The sequence below is a fragment of the Meleagris gallopavo genome, chromosome 23 (assembly GCF_000146605.3).
Source record: "Meleagris gallopavo isolate NT-WF06-2002-E0010 breed Aviagen turkey brand Nicholas breeding stock chromosome 23, Turkey_5.1, whole genome shotgun sequence".
Classification (NCBI taxonomy): Eukaryota; Metazoa; Chordata; class Aves; order Galliformes; family Phasianidae; genus Meleagris; species Meleagris gallopavo.
The window spans coordinates 5,883,224-5,908,877 of NC_015033.2; the positions used below are offsets into that span (position 1 = coordinate 5,883,224).

General features: G+C 50.8%; 2 protein-coding genes across 3 annotated transcripts; both read right to left on the minus strand.

Annotated features, from left to right (window-relative positions):
* Window positions 1–366: 366 nt before the first annotated feature.
* FHAD1 (forkhead associated phosphopeptide binding domain 1) lies at window positions 367–18,339 on the minus strand. 2 transcript variants are annotated; one of them, XM_031556689.1, is made up of 29 exons: window positions 16,509–18,339; window positions 15,872–16,078; window positions 14,370–14,601; window positions 12,779–12,861; window positions 12,432–12,656; window positions 12,046–12,169; window positions 11,542–11,672; window positions 10,673–10,738; window positions 10,028–10,132; window positions 9,805–9,912; window positions 9,407–9,490; window positions 8,769–8,921; window positions 8,237–8,432; window positions 7,571–7,641; window positions 7,061–7,198; window positions 6,721–6,825; window positions 6,246–6,335; window positions 5,875–6,100; window positions 5,158–5,230; window positions 4,830–4,936; window positions 4,253–4,412; window positions 3,824–3,941; window positions 2,980–3,115; window positions 2,588–2,715; window positions 2,364–2,447; window positions 1,679–1,899; window positions 1,217–1,382; window positions 1,046–1,126; window positions 367–731 (listed from the first exon to the last, which is right to left on the minus strand). In XM_031556689.1, exons 1-29 carry the CDS (start codon window positions 16,602–16,604, stop codon window positions 645–647), a joined length of 3,801 nt encoding a protein of 1,266 aa, XP_031412549.1. In that variant the 5' UTR covers window positions 16,605–18,339; the 3' UTR covers window positions 367–644. The 2 variants fall into 2 exon arrangements, with proteins under 2 accessions (XP_031412549.1, XP_031412550.1); XM_031556690.1 differs by lacking the exon at window positions 367–731 and adding an exon at window positions 837–919.
* Window positions 18,340–18,441: 102 nt separating this feature from the next.
* Window positions 18,442–22,935, minus strand: TMEM51 (transmembrane protein 51). The gene is made up of 3 exons (XM_003212314.4): window positions 22,785–22,935; window positions 20,473–20,897; window positions 18,442–19,644 (listed from the first exon to the last, which is right to left on the minus strand). Exons 2-3 carry the CDS (start codon window positions 20,811–20,813, stop codon window positions 19,233–19,235), a joined length of 753 nt encoding a protein of 250 aa, XP_003212362.1. The 5' UTR covers window positions 20,814–20,897; window positions 22,785–22,935; the 3' UTR covers window positions 18,442–19,232.
* Between the last annotated feature and the right edge of the window lie 2,719 nt (window positions 22,936–25,654).

The following is a 25,654-nucleotide window of genomic DNA, read 5'->3' on the forward strand; positions in this document are numbered from 1 at the left end:
ACAGGGTGCACGAAGGGCATGGATGGGCTTCCAGCTCTGTGTCCACAGTATTTGGAGCTAGGGGTTGTCCCAAAGTTGAACACAACCATGCTCAGATCTACAGGACAGCACCTGACCCCAAAACCTGCCCCAGGAGCTGCCCATTGCACCCCACTGGGTACCCACGAGCACCATGCCCCACTCGGCACAGACCTGGCCCTGCTCTCCCCAGACACGTTCCAATGCCACACAGCTGTAGGTGAGCACAGCTCCTTCTCTGCCTTCTTCCCATCTCGCAGTACCTTGTTCCAGCTTCTCCCCCTTGCCTCCCCCCCCTTAATTCTCCCTGTGCCCCCATGATGCTGTGGGGACGGAGGAGCCGTCATGGCACAGAGATCAGACTTGACACCATCAGCTTCACCCACACATTCTGGCTGCATTCACATAACCTGTCTTCTACCACTTCCTTAAGCTCTACGGTACACATCCTGCAGCATCATTTGGCCCTGGGCATGTCACAGTCCCTCCAGCAGTCCTGGTCACTGTGGGATGGCTTCACATAGGCGTTCTTCCCCCAGATACATGCCTACATGGTGCCACGTCCAACCCCAACACAGTTCCTTGCTGTACAGCCCTGTGAGCAGAATGTCCCCGTGGTGCTGCTCCTACGTGCTGCCCATCACCTCGAGCTCTCCCACCACACGCTCCCTTGACTTCATCTTCACCAAGAGGGATGGCTGTTGGGCTCTGGGCTGCAAAAGCAGACATTGCATAAACTTAGAATTACAGAATCATTACGGTTGCAAAAGACCTCTGAGACACCATCCAGTCCAACCCCAACCCCAACCCACCGTGCCCATTGACTGCATCCCTCAGTGCCACATCTTCACAATGAACACCTCCAGGGCTGGCTATGGTCAGGCCTGCCACGTGTGGCCATCTGGGAGAGAACATGGCACAGAACTATGCATCATCCCCTTACATGAGATATGCTCCCTGTGACCATGGACATCTTGCTTCCAAGTCCCACTGTGCTTTGCTTTCAGTGTGTACCAGCATGCCATACCTTCCCTCCTCGTTCTTTGGAAGAGCGGACACGGTTGGGCAGCTCCTTCTCCTTTCTCTTCTCCCCATCCTCTGCAAGGCTCTGGATAAAAAATGGAAAATCATCTTTGCATCCTTGCAGGAGCTGCCTTGGTTGTTCTCACACTGATGTGTCCTACTCCAGTACTCCCACCTTGCGCTGCCGTGCTGCCTGGTTCAACTTCTTCTCCTGGCCCAGCTCTGCCCTCGTCCTCTCCAGAGCCTCTCTCAGCAGAGCTTTCTCTTCTGCTTCCCTGTAGACTTCATCTTCCAGTCTCAGCATCTCTTCCTGGTATGTTTGCAGGGACTCTTGGTTCAGCCTTTGGGAAACACCAGTGTGGGTCTTTCACCACCACCCCAGCCCCTCTCTTCCTGCCTGGACCGAGATGAAACCTCCATTCGTGGTTTTCTCCCTGTGCACCCCATACGGACACCCCATTGATACTGCCTTGGCTGTGGTCCCTTCCCTGGCATTTCAGAGCCCATCTCCAACATACCCAAAGCAGAGCCCAGCATCCATGGAGTGGGGCTGTGGATCCCTGCTGCCCCAAGCCATAATGTGCTTCAGGCTCTCACACCATCACTCCTGGGAGGAACCTCCATCACCTTGCTGTACCTGAGCTGCTCGATGCTGGTCTCACACTCTTGGAGCCTTTCCTCCTTCCTTTCCAGGCGATCCTTCAGCTTGCTGATCCTCTCATACAACAGTCCCAGTTCCCTCCGTCTCTGCTGCCCCACTTTTTCCCTTTCTTCCTGGGGAAGATGCTCCATGGGCTGCATTCCTTCCAGCTCCTTCATATTCATCAGCCTTCCCAGAGCACAGATTAAGTCAAGGTACTGCAAAAAGAATAGAGGATGAATTATTTACCAGGCCTGCCAAGTCTTACTTCAAAAACGATCGCTGCACTCAGCCATCTGCTCCCACTCCGCTTTCATCTTTCGAGAGATTCAGATGCTGCATGTAAACCTATTTGTGCACTCCCAGTTGTTTCATTTCTACACTGTTTCCCCTCTTAAGGAGTTATCCAGATGGGTTCATTCATTTGATCACTGGGAAGATGATGCCCCACATTATGGAGTGTTCCAGGCTCCTAGGCAGGGCCATGCCATGCTTGGCACTCCTGCTGTACCCAGAAAATCTATTCTTGCCCTGCAGGTGCCCAAAGCCAAGAATGGGCCAGATTTGGTGGGGGGCAACCAGCCCATGGCAGGGGGTTGGAACTGGATGATCTTGGAGGTCCCTCCAAACCTGACCATTCCATGCTTCAGTGATTCTTTTACCACATCTGCTGCCGACGTACCATCCTCTCACTGAGCTCTGAGTCTTCCAACACTTCCAAGCTCATGGCCCCACGTGAGCTCCCATCTGGAAGTTGGCCCAGACACTGCACAGAAGTGACATGCTGATTGAGCTTCCTGCACACTGACAGGCCCCAGGCCTCCCTCCTGGTTTCTTTTCCCTCTTGTATCCCAAGGACTTGATCTTCCCATTCCATTGAACATCTTTACACCAATGTCTTCTTACCTTGCTGCACTTGAATTCTGCACCTGGCGGTGGAGTTGGTTCCACCTTGAGTCCTGCTTTCTGGGCGACCTTCTCTGGAAGGGCTGCCTTCTGTACCACGAGCAGCTCGCTGGCCCTGCCCATGACAGCTGAAGGAAACCAAACACCATGGAATCATGAAGCTGAGGATGCCCCATTCTTGGTGTTGCCCAAGGCCAGGTTGGACTGGGCAGCCTGATCTGGTGGAAGGGCAACCAGCCCACGGCATTTGGGCTCTTTAAGGTCTCTTCCAACCCAACCATTCCAATTCTATGATACAACACTGGCTCTGAGACTTGCCAGGTGCAAAGGCTCCAGCCAGGCCTGCAGTTGCATCTTCCATTCCTACCAAAGGCACATCACACTGTGCTTACCAGCAGCCTGTGTCTTCTCCAGCACCTTGATCCTTTCCCGGAGCTCCGCCAAGCCTTCTTTTTGCCGTTGGATTGTCTCCTCGTGCCTGAGGCCTCTGCATCTCACACCCAGGTTGGCCAGGTCCAATGCCAGCTCCTGGAATTCCAAGCCCGGATAGTTCTCACCCAACCCAACCATTTATCCACAGTCTCACACTTATTCCCTTTTATAACACATCTGTGCACTCACACTCACGTTTCACCCTCCCAGCCCCATCAGCATGATGACTAACACCTGTTACAGAACGGGGTGAGCACCCAATTAAAACCTGATGAGAGCTGCCAGCTGCCACTGTGATCTCACCATTTCCACCCTGCAGTGGCAATTTATTCTCCTCTGGAGGATTTCTAACTTCATGTTTCTCACCACCTCTTGCTGAGAAGGAGGAAGGCAATGCCTCCTGCTCCCATCTAGCCATGAGTCACCGCTTGGCCAACACGAACTCTTCCAGCTGGCACCATGTCTGCCGCTGTTGCGGTACAGCCTGTACCATTTCTGCAGTCCCTCCATCTGCTGCTGGAACCACCTTTGATTTATTCAGTTCTCTAAGACTCAGGAATTCAGATGGTGATTCAGCACAGCATGGGAGAACTAGAACTGTTTCTCCCTTTCCTGCACAACAAAATACGGCTCCCACACACTAACCCCAACCTACTTTTGCCGACATCCATTGCGGAGCAAGGTTGGGAAGGGGATGGAAGAGTCACAGATCTTTCAGGGAGCTGTTACAACTCTAATTGCCAATTACAACTGCCATTAGCATACACAACATCTGACTTTTCCAAAGTGTCCCTGCAGGATTACCTGCTCAGAAGATTCCTCTGGTGTGGCAGGAATAGCCTGTGCCTGTGGAAGCGTCTCCAGCTCTTCTGCCATTCGTCGAGATGCATCCTTGAGTGCTTTGCAGTCTTCTTGGGCTTTCCTGTGCCAAGAGACAAAAGCACGCAGTACAGCTGTGGCAGATGAGGGTCAACACAATGGCTTGCATGGAACAACAACCAGGACAGCAACCACGGTGTGTGTCAGAGCATAGCACCAAGCAGGGATTTCATTACAAGCCCATTTGCACGAGCTCCTCACCATCTCACCTTCAGAACATGGGACATTTCCATAGAGTTAACGTAGCTTAGTTTGATTCGTTCATACTCAAACCTATCTTTTGCCCCATGGAAGTTACCAACATGCACTCAACTCTTGGGGATCCACGGGCCATCACCTCCCAGCAGGTCCTACCTTAACTCTGCAGCTGCTGCTTGAAGCTCTCGATCCTTCTTCGCCACGAGGTCTGACATCTCCAACAGCTTCCCCCTGAGCATGAAAAGCTCACACTCCTGGCTTTTCACACGGTGCAGGCTCTGCTCCAGCTCTGCCTTCTGCTTCTCGCTGAGCTCTCCTAAGCACAGCAGAGTTGCATGGGTTTATGACTATCTCTGCATTCAGCACAGTGGTCTCTGTAGTTCGGTTTGATGGTTGAACCTGATGATCTTGGTGGACTTTTCCAACCTTACTATGATTACTATGACTATGATTCTGTGACATGGTTTAGCGGGCAGGGTGGTGATGGGTTGGCAGTTGGACTTGAGGTCTCAGTGGTCTTTTCCAACTTTAATGATTTTATGATTCTATGAAATTTACATGGTCAAAGGGAACGGACATCCTGCTTAACCCAGGGCTGAACAACAGCATCATTTAGGAAAGTGATTTAGGTCTATTCCCTACTATCTGTGCATGCCTTTCTCCTTCTACTTAGCCTTGCCATAGCTCTGCAGGAATGGGAACATGCTGGATATCACACACATAGCTCACCAACCTCTCATGTCTGACATCCTGGCCCTGGTTTCTGAGAGCTCCTTTGTTAATCCCACAATGGTAGCCTCTTTGGCCTGGAGAATGCTCTGCATGGCAGCCAGCTCTTCTCTGAAATTCGTGAGAAAGATACTCACAAATCTCACAGCTCCCAAGAAAGATTTATTTTGCAGAGTCTGTGCTTGCCTCAGCCCCCACCCAGGACAACCCACGTGCAGGCAGCATTTACTGTTATGCTGAGATCATCCCCTTTATCTCCTCAAAGCTCTCCTCTGGATAACTCCCATTCTCTAACACCCTCCAAACCAGAGCAAGCACTCGCAGACACTTACAGACCACAGCAATGAGACTCTTTGGCCTCCTGGGAAGCTCCTGATGTAGACCTGCAGGCATCATCCTGAAGTGCTATGGGGAATGATGGAAGAGGTCTTAGCAGCAATACCCATAGGCCAGACACTTGTGTCTATCTTGGCTGCTCAGATCCAGGACCAACCAGGCTGTGAGAACACACTGGGTTCTGCAGCCTTACAAGGGCAATACTCCATATATCCTCTCCTTTGTGACATCTTCACGTCCCCATCCCTGGAGACACTCAAGGTGGAGGGGCTCTGAGCACTGATGGAGCTGTGGGTGTCCTTGTTCATTGCAGGGGGTTGGACCAGATGGCCTTTAGGGTCCCTTCCAACTCCAACCATTCTATGGTTCTATGATTTCTGAAGACCACAACTAGCCTTTCTTTGGAAAGCCGTGTTTCTTGGACCCTTGTAGCAGTATTTACACCATTTCTTAGGTCCTTTTGGCACAAGTTCACGTCTGCTTTCTTGAGGGCAAAGAGCCCTTCTCCAGTGGGAAGTCCCTATCCATGCCAATGATGCACTACCAAAAGTCACCAAATACCCCAAACAATGTATGGCAGCTCACAGTGAAACAGAGCCTTAAGAGCATCACAGGGCTCTTTCTATGTTCTGACAACCCTCACTACTGTCTCTATTTGCCCCTCCACTTGCTGTGGGTACCCCCAGCCCAGCACCCACACAACCCTTCGCTACCTTTTATTCTTTCCACAAGCACAATGTTTTCCTCCTTTAGTGCCTTTTGCTGCTGCTCGGCCTCCAGCAATCTGTCTTCTAACGCAACAATTGTCCGAGAGTGTTGCTTAATTTGCTCTTTATATTCTGCTATTTCTTCCTGCGTTTTCCATTTCAGTACCTCTCTCTCATCCTGGAGGATCTTGAGCTGCTCGTCTTGTGTGAGTACCTGCTGCTTTAGCATCATCTAGGAAACAAGACGTGTGATTTCAGTTGTACATGTTATTCTGCAGAAACACGATGAGCATCACCAGGAAGGAATGAGGAAATCTTGTGCAAGAGAACCATATCTATGCCACATCCTCTGTGCAAAGTAGGGTTGCTGGAGCTACCTCTCGGGTTGTGGTTTCCTCTAGGTCATGCACAGCTTCTTGAAGTTTGAGATCCGTCACCTCCTGCTCTTTGGACTTCCCTTCAATTATCTACGGGAGGAAAAGAGCAATGCTCAAGAAGATCATAGAGTCATGAATGTCGGAAAAGGCCTCTAAGATCACCAAGTCCAACACCCACGATGCCCATTAAATATGTGCCACATCTCACATTGAACACCTCCAGAGATGGTTACTCCACCACCTTCCTGGGCAGCCTGTGCCAATTCCACCTCTCTTCCTGAGAGACATCCAAACCCAACCTCCCCTGGCACAACTTAAAGCCATCACCTCTCATCCTATTGAAGATGGATCTCCAACCATATACCTCTATGTGTGTTTTCATGTGTGAGAGTAAAATATCCACCAACAGATCCTGACAACACTGCCAGTCCCAATCGAAACCAGCTCTGCTTTGCCTCCCACGCACATCACTGACCTCAGCCATACTTCTCAGGTGGCTCTCCAAGTCCTGGACCCTCTTCTTTTCTTCATCCAAGCATTGCTTGTGCTTCTCCTCCTTCAGAACAGTGCTCTCCAGAATCTGAGATTGAACAGCCCGCATTTTCAATGAAGATAAAATCATAGAGTAAGGCAAACTAACTTGATTTAGGTGAGGAAAGAAATTCATAGGATCACTGCCCTGTTGTGGGACAAATGCCCCTACACATTTTGATTTTGGGGCTATAGACTTCTTCCTCTTGCTAAGCAACACTTACATAGAAACCTTTTTGTCTTTGTAAGAGGCCTGTTTCTGAAAAACAACCACGCTGCCATACCTTTGCCTTCTCCTCCTCTTTTTCCGATATAATCTGATTGATTTTTATCTGTAAGTCTTGCTCGTGTTTTGCTTTCAGCTCTTCCAGGTGCTCCTGCAGCAGAGCATCCCGTGACTCCTGGACCTCCTCTAATTGGGCCTATGAGGAAACAGCAAAAACTTCTGCTGACCGAAATGCATTAGCAGCAGAGCAAAACAAAGCAAACAAAATAAAACAGAACCCACTCCACCTTGTGTACGTGCACTAACAAACAATTCAGAAGAGAGCCATGAAGTCCAACTCGTCCATTTAGCAATATGGACACAACAGATTCCCCTCTTAAGTTGAAGACTTTTCTATTCTTAGGTGTTATCTGGAGCTCCAGGGGTCTCTGCTACTGCACGTTCCTTATTGAGTTTCTACACTGGCTCTCTTCACTGTATCTCCATGTTCACCAATGGTGGTCAGTGGTTCACCAATTCCCAACTCAATTGCATGTACACGTATATACACGCATGCACACATTTTAACCTGCAACATTTCATTCCTTCGTTCAGTTTCCTGATACTTTTCCAACAACCTCTTGAGACAAGCTGTCAATCCTGCAAAAGCAAACAGGGTATTACTGTAGGGGCTTTTTGGATATCTCATTTTTAACACCATCAGGCTTTTTATTCAAATCTAGCACTGATTAAATTGCTGCCATCCCCCAGACATCTCAGGGAGATTGAAAAAAGCCCAGATTCTCACTGGGAGATTACATTTTCCTTATCAAACACTGTTACAATCTCTGCAAAGATTCATTTCCAACATGCCACCAAGGAAAAAAACCACTACAACTGAATAACAATGATGGCAAGCCATAGAATCATTGAATGGCTTGGGTTGGAAGAGACCTCAAAGACTGAAGAACCATAGGATGTTTGGGTTGGAAGGGGCCCCAAAGATTATAGAACCAGAGGATGACTGGCTTAGAAGGGATCTCAAAGATTATAGACCCATAGAATGGTTGGGCTGAAAGGGATCTCAAAGATTATAGAATCATAGGATGGTTGGATTGGAAGGGACCTCCAAGATCATCCAGTTCCAACTTCCCAAACTCATAATTTGCAGACAATACAGTGCACACATGAACACCCACCAACCTCTGGGACCCCAGTGGGGAGCAAAGAGTTGGGATGCCCCTGGAGCAGGCACCTTTTTTGGAAGTGGGCAGCTCCAACCCCGTGTTTGTCAGCAGCTGTTCTGCTTCCTCCAGCCAGGACAGGACCACATGTGTGATTTCCACCACTGCTGCATGTATGTCCAACACCAATGGGTCCACAAGCATGGCCTCCAGCTTGGTGAGCTCACTCCTCAAGCTGCTGCTGCAGAATGAGGCCCTCAGGAATATCTACAAAGAATAAAACCCATCAATGTGCCAGCCTCCACAATTCACATAATAGACAAATCACCTAAGATCTCTGTGACAGCCCCAAGATTTATCCATTCACTGAGAGCTTTCATTCAATAATATCTTTGGGTAGGAGCAACACAGGGCAGGGTGCTGGAGTGGCAGGTTCTGTTCCCTTCAAACCAGTGCTTTCTGAGGGCTAAGCTCACCTCTCACAAGGCTTTCTACTGCTGATGCAGGCATAACCTTGTCTCTGACCTGTCCTCAGGCCAACAGAACTCCTTGTGCCCCTTATCTCCCAGCTGGAATGTTGTAAACAGAATTTAAATGATTGACCTGGAGCTCACGCAGTGATTTTTTGAACACCTCCACATTTTCAGTCATCTCCTTTTCCTTCGAGAGCTTGGAGCTTATTTCCTCCTGGAGGCACTTCTCTCGTGCCTGACTTTGTTGGTTTTCCTCCCAGATATGCTGGACCTTCTTGACTACCTGCCAAAGGAGAACAAAGCACCACGCACCATTCTTCAGCTGAGGAACCATAGAATGGGTGGGTTGGAGGAGACCTTGAAGCCCACCCAGCCCCACCCTCCTGCCATGGGCTGGTTGCCCCCCACCATTTCAAGCTGCCCAGGGCCCATCCATGACCTTGGGAACCTCCAGGAATGGGGCACCCACAGCTCCCTGGGCAATCCACTGGGGCCAGAAACATCCGTGGCAGTGACCAAAGCCTGCAGTTGGTCGGCCATGCTGGGCTCCTGGGCTTTTCCCAGTGGAAGCCCCAGGACTCCAGCCAAGCTCTGGAGGAGATGGAGAATGGCCAAACTTTCTTTATGTTACGGTGCATGGTCATTCATCTGGGGTGGCCACACTTGACATATGTGAAGCTGGCTGGAGCTGTGGCTGTTCTGCAGTATCCTCAAACCCTAGTGGGTTTTGGAGGCTCTGAGCAACTCTGACATGGTCTCTGCACTCACCTGCTGCACTGTGATGACCTTCCCTGCCTCTCCTGCTGCTTGTGGGCTGCACACTCGCATCACTTGGCTTTTGAAAGACTCTAGCTACAGCAGAGATTAACACAGGAAAACAATAATCACTGAGAATCAACACAGACTCCACTTCAGTGCCCTACAAAACCCTACAACAATCAACACTGAGAGCATCTTGGATCATGACCATCCTCTATCACCACAGAAGAAATCCTTCTGACAAGCCCTTAATGCTGAGCCTACTGACCAGATATAATCTGAGTTCAGTGCTCAGTATTTCCTTCCCTGAACTCACAATCTGCCTTCCACAGATGTCCTTTCCCATGAGGGAAGCAGCACTTTCACTGCCTGCAGCCCACAGGAACACCTCATCCATCTCCCCCTACCTGCCCTTGGGCCCGATCCACATCAGACTTCAGCAGGCTCTCCCTGCGCCCCATCTCCTGCAGCTGCAGGGATTTCCTCTTGCAGGTGCTTTTCAGCTCCTCTTCAACCTGCAACAACAAAGCATTTCAACATCAAAGTTCTACCGGTTGGGCTTCTATGTAGCCCAGCTAGCCACCATTCCCATCAGATGGATGAGCTGCTACTTTGGGTGCTGAGGTTCACCTTGACTTTTTCTGCCAGCTGTGTTTGGATGGCTTTCTGCTCACTGTGGTACTTCTGAACCTCTTCCTGCAATCCCTTCAGCTCACATTCCAGCTCTCCGATACGCTGCAAGAGTCCAGGACAGCAGAAAGTTTCACTAGAGGAAATCTTGAAGAATATGAAGAACAAGCAGGACATTCTACCCATCTCTCTCATTTCATTTACTCTGCTATTTTATTCCAACCTATTTTCACAGCTGATAGATTGATAGGTTATATCTTATGACAGTATCATCTAGGATGTCTTGGTTTGGAAGTGATCTCAAAGATCACAGAACCATAGGACGGTTGGGTTGGAAGGGATCTCAAATATCATCCAGTTCCAACCCTTTGCCATGGGGTGGCTGCCCCCCCATCAGCTCAGGTTACCCAAGGTCCCATCCAACCTGGCTTTGAGCACCTCCAGGCATGGAACATCCACAACATCTTTAGGCAACCTGTGCCATGGCCTCACCACATCCTGCACTGCGGTGTGATATTCCAATTTTGCCAGGAGTTGACATCTACTCTACTTTGTTATGAGAGTTCAATCCTTTTCTTTACAGGAGTGGGATACACAACACTTCTCTTACCATGTCATATCACCCCAAACCAACTAGAAGCTCACTTTTTGGTACGCAGTCATTTCCCTCTCTCCAAGTTCACGCTTCATTTCCTCTTTAATTCTAGAGCACTAGAACAAAGAGCAACCGAGGGAAAAAATTAGCAGGCTGGTCAGATACTGTCATTTCTGCTGGAGATGTCAGCACATCCTTCAGTCCTACAGCACAGTGAAGTGCTCAGCTGCCTGATGGCTAGCTGATGAGTGGGAGTGCCCATGGTAGGGCAATCATGGCATCAAGAGCACAACAGCACTGACACGTTAACAGGCCCATATCTAATCATAGTTTGGCTGGGAGAGGAAAAATGCTGTCCAGGCAGCTTTCTGTAAGGGAAAAATCAGGCTTGGCTGCAGAGAGCATCGCTAAGAGCGGGTTTCCATGGCTCCTCAGCAGGATCTTGGCACCAGTGCCCAGAGCACACAAACAGCCACAGTGTTCCCAAAATTCAGGTCACTGAGTACCTGCACGCACAACAAGGAGGGGAATTCATCTGGGGAACCTGACACCTTGCTGTGGGCATTTTGCAGTGTACAAAGGCAGAGACACAGCCCTGCACTTACTGTGCTTGTGCTAAAAGAGCTGCTGGTCATGGAACCATGGAATCGTTAAGGCTGGAAATGACCTTTGAGATCATCATTCCAACCCCAGCCCATCCCACCATACCAACTGGCCATGTCCCTTAGTACAACATCTAAACTTTTCTTGAACACCCCAACATCACCTCCGTGGGCAGCCTGTGCCAGTGCATCACTGCTCTTTCAGTAAAGAAATTTTTCCTAATATCCAACGAATCCTTAACAGAGAGAAACACGACCCTTCTGATCTTCCTTTTCCATGCCAACGCACCTATGAGACCAGCACTGGGGACACTAACCTTGGCAGACACAACCGCCAGCTGGTTGTCCTTTTCTCTGTTTGCCTTTTTTGTTTTTTCCACCTCCTGCTTGAGCTGCTGAATTTTCTGTTCTTTCACAGCAATCTCCCTTTGCAAGCTGGTCACGAGGCCTGATCAAAACAAGGTAGGGAGATGAAAACCAAGCATTTCCCTGCAGAAGCCCTCTGGGCACCGAGTGGCAAGCCTCCATCTCTGACAACTGCACAACTTGGAGTGCAGATCTGGCTCCTGGCACGCCGTGCTGGACATTATCCCACAACAGCATCATTAGCGAGTCCCCCTGAGCCCTGCAGCATATGCTCCCTGGAGGATGAGCAGCTCTGATGGATCAGTTTCCATTACATCTCTATGTCAGGGCAATTTTTAGGAGCCACTGCAAAGTATCTATTACCAGAACAGCCTTGCAAATGTGGGGTCGCCTTCCAGAGCCAGTCCTCAGGTGCTCAGAGCCCCTGCAAGGAGTTCTACCGAGGAAGAAAATACCTGTGGTCAAAGCGTGATCCCTCTTTAGCTTCTCACTTTCTCTTCTCAGGCTTCTCATTTCCAGGTCTCTTTCCTGAAGGGAATGGCTAAAAACTTCACTCGAGCCCTTCTGCAGGTTGCTGATCTAAAACAGAGGACAATGCACACACTTCACCAGGAAACTTTTAGCTCCAGTGACCCTTCTTTTGCTTTAAGCTCAAAGGCAGCGCTTCTAAGCCCCACAAAGAGCTCCCTGTTATCTGAAAGGCTTCAGCTTGCCATGAACCCCCTCCCAGTCTCAGTTCTCGCAGAACAGCATGGTTGACCTGATGGCATTAAAAGAGAAACCCCTTCAGCTACAATAACCCCTCCTATAGGACACCGGTGCCCATTTGGCCATTGTATACCTGCTCCTTTAAGGCTTTGATCTCTTCTGTTTTGGCCCTAATTTCTCTCTCAAAGGTTAGAAGCCTCTGGGTCAGCTCCACATCATTTCTCACAGCAGCCATGCTCTTGGCCATCGATGCCAGTTCCCCCTGAAGGTCCCTTATCACCGTATCCTTCTGCTTTGATTCTGCTTCAAAAGAAGAGAGACGGCCCATTTCCTTTTCCAGGCTCAGCAGCTTTTCATCCTGCAGATAGATTACATCTGTTGGTCAGCAGATCTACGATTCTATGATTTTGCACACTGTCACCATGTTCCTCCCCCCAGCACAACTATGGGGTGCACCCTTTCCCCTCTCCCCAGCATCACCTTTTCCTGCAGGGAGCAATCCGTGCTGTGAATCCCTAGGAAAGGGTCTCCCATCCCACTGCTGCTTGAGTTGGTGGTCCAGGCTGAACGAAAGCAGAGAAAATAGCAGAAAACCTGCAGGATGGGGGCTTACTGCATATCCCTCTCTTGTCTAAAAACCATTCCAGGGCAGTAGTCAATTCTTAGTTCGTACTCTCATCTGGCACTAAAAAGACTCTTACCAATAGAGCCTACACAAGAGAAAGGAGTTCATGCACTTCTGAGGAACTTGAAAAACCAAAGACACATACAGACACAGTGGATGAAGGCTCCTTTGGTGTTTCAACACCAGTTTCAAAACCAGTTGGTTTTTTTGGCCAGCCCCAAAGAAAGACGCTCTACGTTCACTGCTTACAGCACAGGAAGAGTTAAAAGATTAACACACACTGATTCTCTTGGCTCTATTTCACAAATCAAACGATGTGATCAAACCTGGGTGGGTGTGCTATAACACATTCTCTATCGAACTCCTGTAAGGTCTCTCTCCTCTGCCCAGGATCCTATTTTCAGCTGGATGCCAAAGGCCTACATTGGTCTACAGGAGCTTCGCTCCATTACTGTCTATGGAATTCCATGTTTTGCACATGGCTTTATGGCTCTGGGTCTGCATAGCAATGTTCTTTGCTCTGGAGTATTATTTTGGTTGTTTATGAATGATTTTGTCTTGCTAATGCTGTTAATAACAGCAAAACTCCCATGAACTATTGAAATATAGCTTGATCTTGGGGTGATTCAATTGGATATTAGGAAAACTTCTCTGAAAGAGTGGTTGGGCATTGGCACAGCTGCCCAGGGAGGTTGTTGGGTCACCAACCTTGGAGGTGTTCAGTGTGGAGATGTGGCACTGAGGAACGTGGTTGGTGGGCAGTACTGGTGGTTGGTGGATGATTGGACTGGATGATCTTAGAGGTCTTTTACAACCTGAATGATTCTGTGATCCTATGATCCTATCAGGAGTTGGGCTCTGTGACCCTTCCAACTTGGGATGGGGTCCATACAAATCATGGTGTAATCTGCTATAACCAGAAGAAGCCTCTTCCCATCCTTCTACTGTTCCACCAGTTCATCCCCACGAGCCGTCACCTTTGCTCCACCATTGCACACTCCGCCTTTAAGAAACACATCAGATATGGATCTCTTTTATGTTCCTTTACTCAAGGCAGCCTGTAACTGCACAGCCAAGGAATCAACCCACTGCTTCAGTCAGGAGACCAGAATAGGTGCATGAGTCAGCGAGGGAGATAAAGCGATCGCTGCTCAACATCGCACACGAGGAACAAGGAAGAGGAAATGTCACCCTAAGTTACCCAGGCAATGGCATTCCCCAGTGTTTTTTCACAGCACCTTTCTCAACCAACCCGAATGCCACTGCTAGCACGCAGGGTCCAATTAGCTTTGCTTGGTAAGGAATCACAACTAACTGGCTGTGATGCTCATCATTTACCAGCGTGCATCAAAACCGTCTCTGCTCAGATCAGCCCTGTTTGATGCTGAGAACCAACAGTCCCTTTACTGTCACAGCAAAATCTTTCCTGCAGCCATATGGAATTACCTGGTCTCTCTGCAGGCAGCTGGTTGAGCACATCCATTGGGATGGTTGTGGTTGCACTCCGGGTCCATGCACTTACGGGTCGCTTGCGGAGTGGTGGATGGGGTGTGGGGCCAACCCAGGTGCTGGAGCGATGCTGGGATTGCAGCAAGGGGAGGTGGGCACCATGCTGGGGCTCTGCAGCCTCCTGTCCAGCCCACGACGTGCAACGCTGTGCCAATGGATAGGAGGGTTTCTGCTGGGGAACAAGACTGTGTTGTTAATAAGGGGGTAAGAGATTTTCAGCCCTTTTTCTGCAACAGTTTAGTGGGAAAGGTAGAGAACGCCAGCCTGCTTTACATGCTGTTATACATTCAGAGCTAGGGATTTATTTTTCATAATGGAGGTCTTAGCTCTTGTGTCTGGGTGCTCCTCTTCTTCAGAGCATGTTCATCCTTAATACCACTGAAAATGAGAGAGAAGCCTTCCTACATTAAACACTGTAAACACTTCACACAGCGAAATGGAGAAGTGATTTACACTCTGCAGTCAGCGGTGTCAGGCTTCAAAGCTATTATATCAAAGGAGGATCATCAAGCCCAGAGCAATAAAGAGGCTGACAATGCTTTTTCTGTGCCACTGTGCATAACTGCATTTTTGTGTGCAGGCTGCATGTCTGCTTTTGGAAATCAAAGTGCTGGGTGCTCCAGCTGGAACAAACTTCACCTGCACAGCCTTAGCCCGCCAGGTGAATGGATTCATCCTGCAAAAATGCATTTTCTCCTCTTGGGCTGAGCATTCTGGGCACGTTCGTGGGGTCATCTTCCAACACAAAGAACCTTGTTGAGTCATCCAAAAGCAGTATCTGAGTACACAGAGTGCCATTCATTCACCTTTGATCCCAGGCTGGGCTGCCAGGCACGCAGTTTTCCAGCACCGTTCTCAATCTCTGTTTGCTTAGGATTCCTCAAGAGCCACCACAATAAAAATAAATGTGATTGAATTGATTTTAAATACTCTTATAGCCCACATGCACTACTGGCCCTATTCCCAGGAATAGAAGACTTCCACTAGATTTGACCCCGTATTTACAATTGCTTTGGATTTCTGTTGTTTCCACAGGTCAAGCTGCGATGCTCTGGCCTTCTGTGCAGAACAGAGCCTGCAGTTGTGCACGGCACTACCAAGAAAAGCACCAATAGTGTATTTGCTTATTAATTTCCTCTCATTTGGACCTTTAACGCTAGGACCTAAGGAAAGACTCAACGGAAAATTCAGTTGAAAGAGACCTAAAGCCCATTTCCCAATGCTTTCACATCTTCCCAAGACCTATTTCCACAAGTTCTGATGGGCTTGCCACCAGAAATCTGCTCCATGCTTCCTTCACCCTACTGAGTTGCCTGAATTTCTTCAGCAGAGGGAGCTCCAGCTTTTTATTTCTTGATGATTTAAGAATAAAAGCCTGAGAGCATGACACCCCCTTGATATCATGTAAAACCACAGGCCCGTTTCAGAGCCTGCCTTACCTGGGGGACTCCATCCACCACCAGCTCAAAGGATGCTCCCTGAGCCCCGAAGCGCAGGATGTCTCCTGGTCCCACGTGCACGGCCGCGTTCTGCACCTGGCAGCCATTCACAAAGGTGCCCTGTGGGGAATTGAGGTCCTGCAGGACGAATCCATTCTCCCACCCGGTGAACTCAAGGGCTGCATGGTGCTCCTCTGCCCCTGCAGACTGACAGCAGCAATCAGTGGGAAAAACCTTGGAGAGCAATTGGGGCTGTGTTACTGCTGCGGATTTGCCCAGCCCTCTGGATGATCTTGGACGTCTTTGCCAACCTTATATCATAGAATCATAGAACCCTTCAAGCTGGAAGGGACCTAAAGATCACCAGGTCCAAATCCCCTGCACTGAGGGACACCCCAGCTCCATCAGCTCTCAGAGCCCCTCCAGCCTGACCTCGGGTGTCTGCACAGATGGGGCACTTAGGCTTGTAGCGTGTCACCCTACTTACATCCAAAGCATGAAAATGGGCAGTTAGCCCCTCTGCTTTGCATCTGGGATTACACCCTTGCTAATGCCAGCATAGCCATGCCCCTTTTCTCCCTCTAATTTCTGACACCTTTCCCATCCATCATTTACCCCCATGGCATGCTCACCGTACCTTCAGGATGATGTCTGACCCTTTGTGTTTCCCTATTGTGGTTCTTTGCTGTTTGAGTTGAAAACACTCCTCCGAGCTCCTCAGGAATGCTCTCATGGCCTCGAACACCAAAACAAAATATATCCTACTTAGTTAGCAATCCCCCATGCAATGCATAACCACGAACAACTCCAGCACCCCGCACATCACTCTTCCTGCAATAAAAGCCATAAAGTTATTTACAGAGGCTCCCTTTGCTCCTCCCTGCACCCGCGGTAGCCAGGGAAACCCCCGTGACACCAAAACCCAGCTGCTTTCCTTCTTGTGTTTGTTTTGTTCAGGTTTTTTGTTGTACTTTTTTGTCCTTTACCCAAGCAACGGGCACAACACAGCTCTGTGTCAGTTGCAGCTCCTTATTTCTCCAAGGACATTGCTTCTCCCTGTATCGAAACACAGTTTGTTGTGCAGCTGCCTGGTTTGAGCATGTCACAGTATATATATTTTTTGCTTTTTCTCTTGTTTTTCATCTCCTGCAATGGATTACACCATCCCCCACCTGTGGCCCACGAGGGCCCTTTGGCTTGTGGGGCCTCCTCTGCTGTGGAGAGGGGATTAATGGGGTTTAATTAAATGGAGATCGAAGCCTGGGGTGCTGTGAGTAGGTTTGAATGCAAACATGATGGCCTGATGCATCCCCAGGGCCCTGGGCACCATTTTGTAGGGCTTCCCCCCTTCCTCTCCCCCAATCCCTGTCACCATGGCAACCAAGCCGCCATGATGGCCGCCATTAGGGGCGAAGGCCAGGCCTCCCTCCTCACACTACTGTCCTCCTTCCCACACAGACCTCCCTCCACGTTTCAAGAGAAGGACATCAATACCTCACAGTATGTGAGATTTAGATCTCAAAACGGGCCCTCTCATCTCCGCCAGCACCTGACAGGCTAGCAGGCCCTGGGCAGGCTGTGGAAAGCACCACAAAACTCCCTGGGGACATGTTCCACACCCATGCCAAAACTAATGAGATTAACGAGGAGGTGGTGGGTGTTGCACTCTGGTTTATGGGTGTCGCAACACCGAGTGCTGAATCCCAAGAAACTCGATTCAGCAGCACTTCCCTGCCACAAATTAGTGACTCAACTCACGCATATATTGCATACAAAGGTTTTCCTGTGTTTCTAAGATGCCCTTTACCAGCCATCTTGTCCAACTCCCCCGCAATGAAAAGGGACATGACAGTGAAGATGGCTGCCACCTCTCCCTCTCCTTTCCATTGCCTTCAGAAATAAGGGCTCTTCCAGTTGTCAGTATATTACCATGCAACCCTCACACAGAGGATGAACCACTCCCATGTGATGAGGAAAAGCTACCAAGGAGCAGGAGATCCTCTTCATCCCTTCATCATCAACAATGATAAACAAGGATCTCCGTTTCACCTCCCCCAAATTTCCCTCATGTTTAAAGTGCTCTTTTTTTCTTTTTGTTGTTCCATTAATTTGCTTAAGGAAGTCCCTTATCATATGATTTGCCTGCCTGAGATCATGTCATCCCTTGGGGCACAGCAAAGTGAATATGATTGCAATAATGAGAACAATGGGATAGAATATGAAGCAATAAATCATCACAGGTATCACCATATGGATTTGGACCAACATTTCATTCACACCCTTTTTTTTGGCCATTTGTGTTCATCTCATACCTTCAACATCCCCAGCCACCAAGCCAACCATCCCCACACCTACACCAAGATCAGCATCCTACAAACAATAACACAGCACGGACATTTGGCTGGGGACAGCATGACTCTGTAGATGCTGTTGCCCAGGAGGTAGCACATGTTTGGGATGCCCAAGGAGCAGCGTCCACCCTTAACCAGTTGGCTGATTTCATACAGCTCTGGCCTTCAATCCATGGGAACGGCCACCTGCACACACAAATGCACACACATACACGCACCCCACATACAAAATATTTATTTAGAAAAGGACTGCTTGCACTGCATGGTCTTGTCATTTCACCCAGAACATTCTGAACAACTCTTGGCAGTTGTACACTATGGCAGTTTCCAGCCCCAGACCCCCAGTCCCTTCGATTCACAGCACAACACACAAAAGAGAAAACCACTGAGGCAAGAAATACAGTCCTCTCCTACAGGAGAATGGGCAGTGATGCCAGTAAGAAATCTCCTATGGGTAAAGCCTATAGGTCTGACAAGCTTAAGGGCTTGTTTCATTCCTCTTCGCACCAGCAAGCAAGCAACTCCACAGGCACTTGGGCCAGCCCTGTGCCACTATCCCCAACCCCATTGGTGTCCGGAGTGGTGACAGCTACATCACTAACCTGACACTTTTTCTTGCCTTACTCAAAAAGAAAAGACATAAAAAAAAAAAAAGACAGAACATTTCCCTTTTTCCTCTTGGAAAATTCTTATTAAATAGCAGTTTGGTGGCTTGGAAACCCATTGCTGGGGCAAGGCACAAAGGAGAGAAGACACGTTAGGTGGTCCTTAACTTAAAACAATGCAGAAAGCACGTCTGACTCTTCCAGCCTTCACATCCTTCACAGCATCACCATTTCCCCATGGTGTTTGATGCAACGCTGTCCTGGGAAGACCCACTCCTATTTGTGCAATGCTGCAGTTCCCCCCACATCAGTACCTCAGCATCCAGAGAGCATCCAACACTCCCGCACTCCATAACCAGCCCTCTCCGAGTGTTTCCAATCCGCGCAATGACCAACCCCTCCTTTCTAAGTCAACTGTTGGCTTCCAGGTGCTTTTTCCTGGATATCCTCATACTTCGGAGGTGGGGTCAATGGCTCAATTGTGATGGGGCCGGTGCTGCTCCCGTCACCGAGGTTGAGCCTGATGTCCTTGAGATGCAGCTTCTCTGACTTGATCCTCCGCACCTTGAGGGGCTTCAGGCGCTTGCTGAGACGTGAGTTGTGCCGGCCCAGTGGCCGCTCGGTGCCAGGCTCTGCGCTGGCTGCTCCTGGGGGCTGCGTGCCTTCATCAAGACCTGTCAGTGATTCATAGGAGGGCAGTGAGACACTGATCCTGCGGTTCCGCTCCGGGTCGTGGGGCTCTGAGTAGCCTGCATTCATCACCTCCTCGTAGCTGGGGACGTAGTAGCGGGAGGACACGTCTTCATCCTCTTCTTGGCTGCAGGACATAAAGCGAGAACATCAGCCCCGCATCACTTTGACTGCAGTGGGGTATGGGACAGAGAGAGGTGATGAAAACACAACCAGAATATTGGCCCTTCTATGTTATATAGCAGTTTGAACAGACTGCAACGCCACCTGTGTTCAGGCACCTTTCCATTGCCTTCATAGAACCATAAAGGCTGGAAAAGATCTCTCAGATCACCAGGTCCTACTCCAACCCATCGCCGCCATGCTCACTGACCACATCCCTCAGTGCCACATCTCCACATTTAACACCTCCAGGGATGGTGACCCCACCACCTCCCTGTGCAGCCACTGCCAGCGCATCACTGCTCCTTCTGAGAAGCAGTTTTTCCTAATATCCAACCTGGAGGCATGTCAGGTTGGGTTCCATCCCACGGATGTGCATCCACCTGCACGCCTACACTCTGCATTGCTCCTGCTTTAGCAAGTTGCTTTTAAGTGATGGGGTCCTGTGGTTCGACTGGATGATCCTAGTGGTCTTTTCAACATTAATGATTCTATGAGTGGGCATGGTGGGGATGGGTTGACATTTTGACTGGATAGTCTTAATGTCTCCATAGCCCCTCGTCTGCTCTGCAGCAGCCAGTCATCTCCTGGGGTTAACAATTAACAGCATTTCCTTGTGCCACCCCACGAGTGTGTACTGACCAAGCAGGCATCCAATGGCTCAGCTATGTGCACTTGGCTTCCAGGGCACATCTTACATATCCTCGGTGCTTCCTTTCACCCACAGCACCATCAACACAGCTGGGTTTGCTTCTCCCTGAGCCTGAGCTCCTGCTGCCCCCCCAAGACTCACCTGTCCTCCTCCTGCTGTGAAGGCTCCACGGATGCTTGGTGCTGCACCACCCTGGGGATATCCTCGCTCTGCCTCTTCTTGTCACGGACATTCAAGCAGAGAGACAGCAGCAGCAGCAGCAGACCTGCCCCAACCAGCACGTAGGCCACAGAAAACGTCTTGCTCTTAAAAATGCCCCCACCACCGCGGTCGGGCTTGCTGCTATTCCCAGCGTTGGGTTTATCGGGGTGTCCGAAGCCAGGCACAATGTTCCACACAGCCAGGATGATGCCGAGGATGAGCATCCCCATCCCGATGGCTGTCAGTGCGTAGTGTGACCCGTTGGTGCGAGATGGGGCCATTGTGTGTTGGCCACCTCACTGCATCCCCGGTGGCCCCGGGTGGCTACCATGCGTGCGGTGCTCGGGCAGAGCAGATGGGCAGACCTGCAGAGAGAGAACACTGCTCCAGTGGGTGGACCATGAACCAAGCACTTCGCTTTGAGCACTCTGGTTCAGAGCCAGCCAAGCTAACGGTGCCTATCCATCCTGGATAGGATGCCTGCATTTCCCCAGCCACACACATGGGATGTGTATTTCCAAAAATAAACACGTGCAACTGCATCTCCTGGCAGCTCGCCTCAACCTCAGCACGCAGGGATGGCAGCGAAGAGTGCAACCTCACGCTGCAAGCTGCATGTAGGTAATGCAGCAAGGACTTTGGATTTCCACGCCACGGTCTGACAGCAGCATCCCACGGGTGCCAAAGCCAGCTGTGCAAACACGCCACTTTGTTTTCCTTTCTTGGCTTTGCAGTGCTTGTTTGTGCAAGGAGCCCTTGGACAGGATGCTGCTGCATGCTTTTCCCATATACGCCTTTGCTCTGCGTCGTGGCAATCTATGCCGTTGGTCCCTGGATCGTGTTTGCTTGTTTAGCTTGAGAGCGTGCTGGGTCGCTGGGTCATGGCTAGAAATGAGCAGCATTCCCAGAAAACAGAGTGACTTGTAGGAAAAGACGCAAGCCAGGCAAGGAAATCGGGACTGTTAAAGGCCATCGAGTTCAACGGGGACACAGAGCAAACTTCCCCATCTCAGCCCTCTGCTCTTAAATTCCCCTTTGGATGCTCTCTCTGCATTCAGCACAGCCCCAGCCCTGTTCCTCACCTCTCCTGAAGTTCCTGCCCTACAAAGCAGCCCAGTGAGGACATGCCAGGTGTTGTTGCTGGAGCCTCCCTCATCCACAGCTGCTCCCAGGCACCAGCACTCACTGTCAGAGGGTTGCCTGATAGCTCCCAACCCCAACTAGGGCCCACCATGCTGTATTGGCAGCTCCATGCCATGCCTTGTGCTGGGGACAGCATCCATGCTGCAGGTGGTTGTAAACTCGATGACCTTTGTGGGTGTGGAGCTTATTGCAGTCGGGAATTGCATCACACGTCCCGCTCCTTCCTCACCTCCCGCTGCATCCGGCCCCATTCCCAGACACACCAGTGCCATCGAGACCAAGCGATGGCCCCAGGTGCCACTCACTCCCCTACCAACAGACTCCTATCCTCAAGCCATCCATCCAGCAGAGCATCGTGCAGGCACTGAGCTCCCACCTGCAAAGCGCTGCCAGGGCTTTGGGGGAGGAGAAATCACAGCACCGCAGTGACCTCAGCCGCAGATCTGTGGGGAGGGACATGACGGGAAAGGAACAGAGCACTCATTTTGCTGGAGGAATGGAAGGTTTCCAAAAGCAAAGCACCTTCCCACCGTCTCCAGCCTCCCTCTGGCACCTCTCTAAGCTGCTCCGTCATTGCAGTGTTGAAAAGTTTGGCCCAGCTCCCTGCCCTGCAGAGAGGGCAAATCGCATTAACCCACGCGGCGATGTCCGTGTCTCTCTCACCATCTAATTATCTCTACTTTAGGCTTATCAGAGCTCGCTGCCGTAGCCATAGCCCCACTGCTGTGACGTCAATGGTTGGAGAAGAGGTCTGGAAAAAGCAGTGCAGCCTCAGTGAAAAGGGAAAGCTGCAGCACCTTCAGGAAAGCACCAAACCAAAGCCTGACTATGGCCAGAAATGCACCTCTAGTCTGGCAGTGGCCATGGACATCCATCCATCCATTCATCCATCCACCCAACCATCCACCCATCCCTCCACCCAATCATCCGGAGGAAGATGAAGCAGTGCAGAACAGCTGCCACGTGTCCTCCCTGCTCTGGCAAACGGCAGCAGGGAATTCTCAGTCCTGTGCTGCAATCCAGAAACCCCCAACGATTGTTCTGCAACCATTTTCCCCACTTTGTTCACTGCCATCACAAGCCACCATGTGCGACCAGTCTGTACTCACCACCCTCACCGCTCTGCTCCCACCTCAGTGGTGACATGGGGACATGGGGACATAGGGACATGCCCTGTGTCTGTGTCCAGAGCTCCAGCCTTCCCCACAGCTAGCCCCCGCCCCACAGCCAGCCCCACACCAGCAGCCCCAGCCACCTTTGTCCCCATCCCACGCACACCTGCAGTCTTGTGCTCACTGCTGTCAATGATTTACATCAGGAACTCCGAATCATTAAACCAGAACGGCTCTGTGTGCACTCAGCTCCTTTTACTAGAAACCACGGCAGTCCTCGCTGCTCCCCATAACCAATCCACTGCGTCCCCTTCCTGCTACTGCCATCAGGTTGCAGCTCCAAGCCCTGCTCAGGGTGAAATCCAGGGTTTTCCACCCCCTCGATGAGGTCAGAGTGGATGCTCATCCCATTGGGGCCGGCCACCGGCAGCACGCTCACGTCGTGACACATGGGACCATTTTCACCTTGCAGGCAAATGAGCTCAGCAGGGGATGAGACACACAGCTGATGACCAATGTGGTCCTGGGGCTGATGGTGGCTCAGCATCTGCCTCTGACAACTTTCAGTATCGTAGAAACACAGAATCATAGAATGGTTGGGTTGGAAGGGATCTTAAAGATCAAAGAATCATAGAATGGTTGGGTTGCAAGTCTGTAGAAACACAGAAAACCTGGGTTGGAAGGGACCCCAAAGCCCATCCAGCCCCTACCCATGCCGTGGGCTGGCAGCCCACATCAGATCAGGTTGCCCAAACCCTATCCAGCCTGGTCTTGGGCACTTCCAGGGATGGGGCATCCACAGCTCTCTGGTATTTGGCCCAAGCCCTGAACTCTGAGGCTCCCCACACTGTGGGTAACTCCTCCCTGCACCTCCCCAGCCCCGGGAGCAGGCAGGCTGATGTCAGCTCCAAGGCACTTGCCTTCATGTCCATGTCTGCACCCAGGGAACCTTCTCATTAACGATTTCTCCTTCTAATTTGTGAGCTCAGCCCATCCCCACAACCCTCTCCTCCACGAAGTCCTGCACACAGTGGTATTCGGCCACCCCATAACCCAGAAGAGTGGGAAACACCCACAGCTCTCCCTGCTGTGAGTTCGTCCAACTCCTGTTGGCTTTGGCCAACCTCCATCGCCACTCACTGGGGGAACGCAGCAAGACAGAGGGACAGGCTGTTGGGTTTTGCTTCCTGCCAGCAGCGATTGGCACTAATTGCTCCCTGCGTTCCAGAGAGGCACTTTCGGAGTTATTTCCTATGCAGGTATTTGGCTCACCCACCCCTCCCCACGGCACTTCCCCAGGAGGTGCCCACAGCAAAGCGGTGCCTCTTCCTGCAAAACCGGGCGCGCTCTGCTTTCTGCTCCCAATCCCTCTGCAATCTCAGAGTCCCCTTCGATTTTGCTTTAAAGGAAATCAAAGCATTGGTAGAGTGAGCCAAGCTGCACGCTTCCGTTCCATGGAGGATTGCCCCAAGCTTTGCCCTTCCGTCATGTTTTGGTTCCGGGCTGGTTCAGAACCGACAGCAATCACAGCAGCTGCAGAAAAGTCTGAGCCAAACAAACCAGCCTGGGGAACTCCCAGCACCCTGACCTGCTCTCTTCCTGCTTTGCGTAGCATTGTATTCAGTACCTTTGGTTCGCCGGGTTTTTTTTTTCTTTCAGATTTCCTGATTCTGACTTTTCATGCTGCGGATACAGGAATTAAAGGCGTCACGTGGGCTCCTCTCTGCCAGCTGAGATTCAGCCCATCTCCAGCAGCAAACCCTCTTCTGGAACTCACAGCACCATCCAGACACCACTTGGACACCACCTGGACACCATCTGGACATCATCTAGACACCATATGGACACCATCCGGACACCAACCGGCCATGAAACTCATCGGGATGAAGACGTGCATTTGGGATTGGGCACCCACCCCTGAGCGAAGCACACAGATTTGCTTTGCCAAGCTCCTCACTGATCAGTCTTTTGAAAGAACTGCAGCAATACTCCCAACAGAAACCCCATCAGCACACAGAACCCAGCTCAGACCTGCCCTACAGAGCCACCTCAAGCTTTGTTTGCTCTCCAAACACTGCACCTCCAGCAGCCGTGTTGTGCTCTGACCCCAAAGCACCATTGGGTTCAGTGTAGGGTTTGCCATTTCCCATCCCTTCCTGCATTCAGGACAGCCACCTCCAGTGCTGCAGGGTGACAATGTACCCCAACAAGCCCCATCTCTGCCCCACATCTCCACCCCATATCTCCATACATCCCCATGTCACTGTGCCCCTCATCTCTGTCCCACCTCTCCAGATCCTCCTGTGTGGCATTGCACTCCTGCAGGCCGTGTCCCCCCACAATGCCAAATCGCCCCATTTCCCAATGTCCCCATGTCGCTGTGCCCCCCATATCCCCAAGTCCCTCTGCCCCCTATCTCCACCCCACATCTCTGCCCTACATTACCATCTCCTGCTCAGCACTGCGCTCCTGCAGGCTGTGATCCCATAACCCCATGTAACTCCACATGACCCCATACCCCATCTCTGCCCCATATCCACACACAGCCCCCGTACATCCATGCCTGCCCCGCATCCCTGCCCCACACATCACCTTCTGCCCAGTGCTGCGCTCCTGCAGGCTGCATCCCCATACGTCCTCATAACCCAATGTCCCCATATCCCCCCATATCCTCATACCACCCCATACCCCTTTGCCCCCCAAATCCCACCTGTACCCCACACATTACTTTCTCCTGCTCTTTGTGCTTCCCAATGCTGGCACCGGGGGGACAACACCCGCTCCCATCCCAACCCGGTGCCAACCCTTGTCCCAATCTCATCCCATCCCGGAGCCATAACGCTGCCCCAGCCCTACCCCGGTCCCAC

Bases quoted from the DNA above. Each gene is read 5' to 3' on its own strand.
- FHAD1 (XM_031556689.1), bottom strand. From the start codon at position 16,604: ATGAGAGCATTCCTGAGGAGCTCGGAGGAGTGTTTTCAACTCAAACAG. The intron at 12,862-14,369 runs GTAATTCCATAT...GCTTTCGTTCAG, and splicing joins GCTGCCTGCAGAGAGACCAG to CCTGGACCACCAACTCAAGC. The intron at 11,673-12,045 runs GTATTTTCTTCC...TGTTTTGATCAG, and splicing joins GGATCACGCTTTGACCACAG to GCCTCGTGACCAGCTTGCAA.
- TMEM51 (XM_003212314.4), bottom strand. From the start codon at position 20,813: ATGGCCCCATCTCGCACCAACGGGTCACACTACGCACTGACAGCCATC. The intron at 19,645-20,472 runs GTGAGTCTTGGG...TATGTCCTGCAG, and splicing joins TCACAGCAGGAGGAGGACAG to CCAAGAAGAGGATGAAGACG.